This window comes from Halyomorpha halys, unplaced genomic scaffold (genome assembly GCF_000696795.3).
Source record: "Halyomorpha halys isolate HHAL.00 unplaced genomic scaffold, Hhal_1.1 Scaffold2032.1, whole genome shotgun sequence".
NCBI lineage: Eukaryota > Metazoa > Arthropoda > Insecta > Hemiptera > Pentatomidae > Halyomorpha > Halyomorpha halys.
The window spans coordinates 24,533-32,450 of NW_027111913.1; the positions used below are offsets into that span (position 1 = coordinate 24,533).

Genomic DNA, 7,918 nt, shown 5'->3' on the forward strand with positions numbered 1-7,918 from the left:
GCCATTATATACTACCCACAATTAGTTTTAAAACGTGTCTATAATAACCGGGAGTACCAACATATTTTTTTTTTATTTTATACATTAACTTACCTAATTCATCGCTTGGTACGCATTTACTGATGATAGATTTTGGTAATGACGTCGGTATCATTTTCAGTACATCAAACCAAGCCAATTGCATCGGAAATCACAAATAGAAACAGTACAGGATTACATCAAAAAAAGGTTCATGAAGTTCCACTCTCTGTTACCTACTGTTAAAAGAGCAGTGACCTACAACTTGGGAAACCCAACCACAACCCGAAGACTGAAGCCCAAGTTGCTGCAGGACTCCCTGTAGAAATTCTATATTCATCAGTTCTGTTATTGTCACTCTAAAATTTTATTTTATCTTCATTTTTTTTTTCTCTCTTCATCTTTTTCTTTAATTCACTTTTTTTCCCTATTATAAGTCAATTATTTGTTTTGTTAAATCCATAAATGTCATTGTTTTTGTTATTATTTTCACTTCCTTCTTTTATTAAGTATTATTATTTATTTTATCTTGGTTTTTTTTATTGTATAATTAAAAATTGTATATAGTTAGAGGTGTCTTTAGGGACGTGACGGCCGTCCGGGTTGGGGCGCATGTCCCAGTGCGCTCGGTTCGGAACGTTGTGGATTCGATTCCCACCTGGGGCCGTTTAGCAATCATTTTTCCGCGGTCCCGATGAATGAATCTTGGCACTCCCACCTTGGTTAGTACTGGGCGGCAACCCAGGTAGCCGTCAGGGCTTGGCAAAAAGAACCTCTAGGCCCACTTGCCGGACTTGTTCCCCCCACCAAATAAAGTACAAGTACCAAGTAGGGGTGTCTTTTGTATGCCCCTCCCCCATAATCAATTGTTAAAAATACCAAAATGTACCTATATGTAATGTACCTGTTACATTAACCATGTAAGGCCCCCAGGCCAATCTGGTGTTAAATAAATAAATAAACAAATAAAAGATATCAACTTTTCAGGATTGCGATTCTGACTCCCTTATTTTTTAAACATTTATATTTCAACTTCCTAAGATTGCGATTCTCACTGCCTTATTTTTAAAAATATTTTTAAGTCATATCTATATGATCGCTTATGATTTTAATTGTACTTTTTAATTTTGTTCATTTATTGACTGACCTAAAAAAGACAACAGTTTCGAGTCCAAGCTGAACTGATTTTTAAAATTTTATTTTTTCCCAAATCAGCTAAATTTAAAAAAATAAGAATATGGAACTGATAATGTTCCTCATGTAAACAAATTCAATTAATCGTGCCTATACACACAAAAGTGCATACGTACTCATTAAAACCCTGTAGTGGTTACAATGACTCGACATCTTAATAATTGCAATAACATCTATCAAGTTATCAATTTGATTACTAATACATGAGATTGAATGGTAGCCTTTGACTGATAACAGGCAATTGAACAGAAGAGGATTGAATTCTGAATTGAATAAAATCAGCTACCCACTATCTTTGTTTATGTTTACTGCCACTCTGATAAAACACATCCTACACCAATTAGGACGAGAGTGTTTTCGTCTTATTCTATTCTGAATGATACAGCAAAATATGTGTATAAACAATGACTAGTTTAATGATGTATAATGAATGAAAATTAATAACAATCGTTTTGATAATTGAAGCAAAGAAAAATCTAAAAGACTTCATAGCGTGAGGACTAAGAGTTTTATTTGTTTACATGTTTTTTTCTCTTGAAGCTACTTTCTCTTTATGTGTCTTCTGACTGGAAATTCGATGCACTTGTGGTTAAGTGCCTATACGCGAGTTTAAAAAATAATTATTTAGTTCGTGAGGTAATTTTTTTTTAATTAAAAGATAATTACATGCCATGTATTTCTCTGTATTTTATGAGAACCTTCATAAAAAATCCGTTTACAAATTATAAATTCATTGATAGGTTCATAAGTGAGGAGTAATGTAAAATTGGCCGAAAGGATGATTTCTTGAAAAAAAAAACCTTACTGAAAATTTCTCACTAACTAAATTAACTCTTCAAAATTTCTTAAAGATTCAAAAAACAGCTAATAATTAAATAACCCTTAGCTCTGATTTAGTCAAATTTGGAGGGATAGTAGTGGTTCTTAAACTACGCATTTGACATTACCGGGGTATTTAGTGGTTTTTCAACCAAAGTTATTCAAAAGAAACTTAAAGTTGTGTTTTTCTATGACTAGCATTCTAACACGATTCTTATCCATGGCTGCTTATAGAAATTTAAAGAAGCACTTTTATTTTTGACGGTCAAAAGTACTTCAAAATCGGATCAACTGAAGATGAAAAACATAGCTTGGAACCGAACCGTATTTCGTGGCTTACAAATTTTGAATCTTTAGGAAACTGAAAAATAAATATTATTTGCTTTCGATGATATTTTGAACATATAGTTTTTTTTGGCGAGGACCATCAAAATCTACCTTTGTTGATTTAAACAATTATGTGGTTAGTTTAATTAGTAATATATATAAACTTTTTTTTAAATTTCTTTGATTCTAATGCGATTATTTTTTAATATTTGTATTTTTCCTTTTAACATACTCTATAAAGTAACTGTTTTGGTGGAAGAACCAATATCATATTTCGCACCACAATTCCCATCATTCCAATACAGAATGACATAAAAAATTGGTGAGGATACACCGTACAATCAATTTGGAAAGAGTGTCAGTTTTTACCCGATTACGGCGAAGTGAAAATCAGAGTAATTTGATTAGGGATGTCACATAACCTGCTCGGTGTATGGGGGAATTTTCTGAACGAGGTACCCAAATGATTTTTAAATTTGATATCTCAAATTACTTACTCAGTAATTCTGGTAAGTATTTTAAAACAATTTGAGCTCAAAATATTGAAAACATATTTTATTATATTTTGTAGCCTCCTTAAATGGCTGTGCTGCCAGTGGTCGTGAGAATCAACTGCATTGTGCTTTAGTATATATTCACGTTTATGCTTGAGAGCCTCTTTCACGGTCAATATGGTCAATATATTGACTGTTTAGAGGTATATTGTAGCAATAATACTGCACGTCTGCTATACCTGCATGTAGCACGTCCAATAGTAGCCCAAGGTAGACTTTATGTTGATATAATGAAGTCAGTTACTGTTGGTTTCATTAACTGGTGATGATTCGTAAACTATTTGAAGGTTTTATAGCGGATATCAGCCATGGCTTTGGTATAAATTGGACATTATGAACGTATTAACTGTTATTAAAAAGTGTATTGTTAAGGTTAAGATATTTTATATATTTGTAAATACCTAACATTTGGATGTTAAATATTAAGGTAAATAACATTTAATTTACTATATGTTTATATCGGGACCTGCTCGTGCCGTACTTCAGGTACCCTATTGTATTTTTAAATTGTATTAAATTATTGTGGAACAAAGGATTAATGTGGAATTAATTGTGAGACTTTTCTGCTCATTAATCACACTTATATTTCTTCTAATAAAATTATGATTCCCTGAAGGGGCAACTGGGATTAGTGTGTTAGTTTAATAATCATTTTGATTATATGATTTAAGAAGAAAACTTAGGGTGATCTCATATATTAGGATATTGCTTATCTGGTGACTGGGTCGGAAGTCTCGCTGCCGCGGTTACGTCTGCGTCCTATGACCGCTTCCCTCTCGTCCTAATGTGCGGTGGGCGAAATGGTGAAAACCATGTAAATGTCTGGTGCTGTGATCACGAAACAGGTTGCTTCTCCTTCAGAGGCTGGCCAGCATGTCCTCGACTCTGGCGTGATGGTAGGGGCAGGCCAGGGCCTAGCTTGCATGGTACATTGGCTGGCGCGGCATTGCAGTCGCTGCACATTCGGGGTCTTCCGGTGTCCAGGGCAAGGGGGACATCAGAAAATGAGACCCCCAACCCCGACTTTACATAAGACCAAAAAAGCGCCGGAAAAATCGGATTATATAAATCCGACAATTACAGTATATAATAAAAAAAACAAAACATATTTTCTCTATTTTAATTCTTTCTTACTACATAGTATATTTTTAGTATATAGTATATATTCTTAATAAGTCCTTAGTATAAAGATGACACTGGGGGTTATCATTTGTATATTACACAAGAATATCTATGCAAATAAGACACTTTACATAGTAGTCCGCCTTAAGAAAACAAATTTTTCTAGGTCCACCCAAAAAAAAATTAACTTATTTCAATTCACTATAAAAAGGTTTTATACAATAATAAAGTGTGTATGTATTCGCGTTCTTTTTGAAATGATCTGTGAAATGCATATATTGGCTTCTGAGTTATAAGAAAATATTAGTTTTTTAAATGAAAAATATAGTTCTACATTTAGTTTTAAAACTAATAAAAAAAATAGTATAAGTATAAGTAACTATATTTAATTTTAAAAGAAAAAAATATATATTGCGCCTCACAATTCCGCTAAGGTTGTTGACCCGTGACATACAGCATTCCTACTAGACGAGATAATTCAAAACAGCCTTACTCACTAATGTTTTGCAGAATGCAATGGACGACATATATCAGTTCTTTTTTACGGCTGACAACTTTGGTCTGCCTATATTATGCTCCCTAAAGTCGAGAAATTTTCAAAACGGAATTGTTTGTTGTGAGATTTCAATTATATTATAAGAAGAAAAAATATAATTTGAATTCTTTATAAATTGATTTAATTCTTATTATACGGACAAAAGTTGTAATTTTCATAAATTTATTACCTTAACATATTTCACTGGCAAAAGTCATAATTTTCAGAAACTTGAGAATAGCTTCAAGAAGTCGAAACATGGAGGTATGACTTCGATCTATTATAAGTAAAACATGCAGAGCAAAAGGTGACCTGACTGGTCGCTTTTATTTAATATATATATATTTGTATTTTCATTACTAAGCAGTAAAATTTCTGCAATACGTAAAAATCATATTTTTTTTAATTTATCTTTTCTAAAATATATACAAACGTCATCAGGTATTCATTGGTTATAAAGAATAATTGGCCAACACTATTGAAGGTTCAGTGTTGTTAGAAAATGATCTAGACAAAATTCCAACTATAATGAGAAGTGATTTTAACATCAATACGTGAAGTTCAATTGTTGCTTAGATGTTTGGGTTAAAAATTCAAGTTAAAATTGAAGAGTGGCGAAGATCAATCTACAACCCGAATAGAAACTGCCATCGACACAATATTCTCTCCTTATTTTGAAAATTTACAATATAAATTATTTGTATCATATTTAAGCCCAATATTGGTTTGTTGGACTATAAATTAATATATATTGATGACTAAAAGAGATATCGAACATATTTATATCATGGTACTATGGATCCCTTTTCCGGCTCTCGGGGCTGATGAATTTTGGACGAAGGAGAGAGAACTTCATGGAGAAGTGAGGAATCTCAATTTTGATTCTTAAACTCTTACTCAACCTTTAATAAAAGTCTTTCAAAATTCGCGTTTCTGCGATATCCAGTGTCGTACAGTGAGTCCAAGTCAAAATTTCCGGTTCTGAACCGACCAAACCACATACGGACGGTTCTTTCTGCTGAGGCATCATGGCCATACACACTGCAAATTTTGTTAAATTGGGATTTTCCTTTTCGAAAATAAATCATTAAATGAAGAAAATGTATTTTATTTCTTCCATTTTGAGCAAGCAAAATATTACATAAAGATAAGGAATCTCGGTTGAAAGTGATGCATAAGAGCACCTTAACTAATCCCTAATAAGGTAAAAATAAGTAGGTATATAACAATTGTTTAGGAGTAACGACTCAATAAACTCATAAGTTAATGGTTCAAAGTACTCAGTGATATCCCATGAATACTTTGTAACGGTTTGAACTTAAAATGGGGAGTCTTTTTTTTGCTTTTATTGTTATTATGATTTAGTACTCAGGACTTTTTGATTATTAATCTTTTTGATTATTTTTTTATACCTTATATTTTTGATTATAAGGTCTACTGGAAAGCCATCCAACTTAAACATTTTTGAAATTACGCGCGGGTAAAGCCTATTTATAATTTATTATAGAGAAGGTTAGATATCAAATGCGAGAGTTTTATTAGGGATCAAGTTGTCATATTGAATTTAGAGAGGTTTCTCTCAATCAAATTTCATTTCTCTATTAAGAAATAATAAAATTGTCAACAAATGCCAGAACTAAATAAGTTTATTTGTAAATACTCTCACGTAATTTTTTTTTAATTGGTAGATTAAAAAAATCTATAAAAAACTACTTGAAAAAAGGATGACTTATTTTATATAAATAAAAGGAACTCAACAATACTTCTTTTTATTTTCTACAAAAAAAATTTAAAATTATAACAAATCTATCTTATTTCAGTATGTTATTTACAATATGGAGTATTACATATATGGCTAGGTTTCTTATAATTGCCATGAAAAAATAACAATGATACAAATTTGAGGTTGTATAGCAGTCCTGAATAAAAAATTAATCAAAGAGCAGATGGTTTTGGTGAAAATTTTAATGTTATTGGTCCTTTGGTCATCGCTATAACGGTAGAACCTCTGAATTTGAGTGGGATTTGGGTTTCTTCCGTTTTATGTACTTCATAATTCTTCAGTATTGTTATAATTCCTACTTTTGTTTGTAGAAGTCCAAATCGGGAACCTGAAATAAATTTTTAAAACATATATTTACATACAAATATACATACAAACATTAGTTCCTCCATAGAAAATTAATTTGGTAACTGCTGGGTTGTTCCTAATTAAATGAATGTTGTTTATTATTTCAGCAATTCTTTAGGGATTTAACAATTTTTTTTTCATTAAAATGCTTAAACATTATCTTATAATAAACGGTTATCAATACTCTATTGAACATTTATTTGCAGTTTCACATATAGTGAATACATTGTTCTACATAATTCTTTCGTCACCCCCTTTTCCTCAGTTTCTTTCATATATTTTCATGAAAATTAATAAAATTAAGCGAATCAAACATAATAATACTTTCTACGTTCTAAAAATTGAAATATACTAACCAATATCGGAACTAAAATATAACTTACCAATGCAATTTCGTGGTCCATCGCCAAACGGCATGTAAGTAAATGGTTTTATTTTATCTTTATTTTTCGGAGAAAATCTTTCAGGGTCAAACTTTTTGGGATCAGGGAAATATTTACTGTCGCGTTGAAGTGACCAAATGGGGATAATTATATTGTCTCCTTTCTTTATTTTGTGGCCCGCTGGTGTTGTGTAATCCTTTGTGCAGCTCCTGTTCAAAGCTGGCAGTGTTGGGTACATCCTCATAGTTTCTGGAAAAATATTTAGAATTATAATTTCGAACAAATTGTATGTAATTCCATCTGGTTCTAATATTACCGTGAAACCTCTGAACCAAAAAAAAAAACACTGTGAATAATATTTGAATGACGAAACATGAGTTTGATTATGTAGACGTAAACATAGTGTGGGTATACACATTTCGGTAAAACATAAATAATTTGACGTTGGCTGGGTCAATCAAATTTGATATGAAAATTAATAAAAGTTAGCTTAGATAAATGTTATAAATAAAAAAACATGTAGATTGTTATCTGTCTGTTTGTCTCCTCACAAATCGCCTACAACCGAAACCAGATAAACTAAATAAGAGGAAACTTCTTATCTGTTGTTATAAGGATATTTAAGACTCCATTGAGACCCCCCTTTTATTTCTAGAATTTTGAGAATTTCGATATAAAACTTCGTAGATATTAATTTTTTCATAGGTGAATGAAGATTCTTTCAGAAGTGAAGTCTACTTTGTAACCTTTCCAACTTCTTCTCCAGCACATTGAACTCCGGTAATTCCAATGGAAAGTGATATTTTCAATGAATGATTTTCATGAGAGTTTAATT

General features: G+C 31.6%; 1 protein-coding gene and 1 long non-coding RNA gene across 2 annotated transcripts in view; both read right to left on the minus strand.

The window, feature by feature from the left end:
* LOC112211361 (uncharacterized) overlaps positions 1-175 on the minus strand; it is a 7,267-nt gene extending 7,092 nt beyond the window's left edge. Inside the window, exon 1 of the long non-coding RNA XR_010844044.1 lies at positions 94-175. This is a non-coding gene — a long non-coding RNA (uncharacterized lncRNA). The remainder of the gene's footprint in view (positions 1-93) is intronic.
* A 6,147-nt stretch (positions 176-6,322) lies between these two features.
* Positions 6,323-7,918, minus strand: part of LOC106691020 (cytochrome P450 6a2-like) — a gene marked incomplete at its 5' end in the record, with an annotated part of 11,335 nt that continues 9,739 nt past the window's right edge. The window contains 2 exon segments of the mRNA XM_067049824.1: positions 6,323-6,680; positions 7,084-7,332. Of these exon segments, the coding sequence (XP_066905925.1) occupies positions 6,505-6,680; positions 7,084-7,332 (425 nt within the window).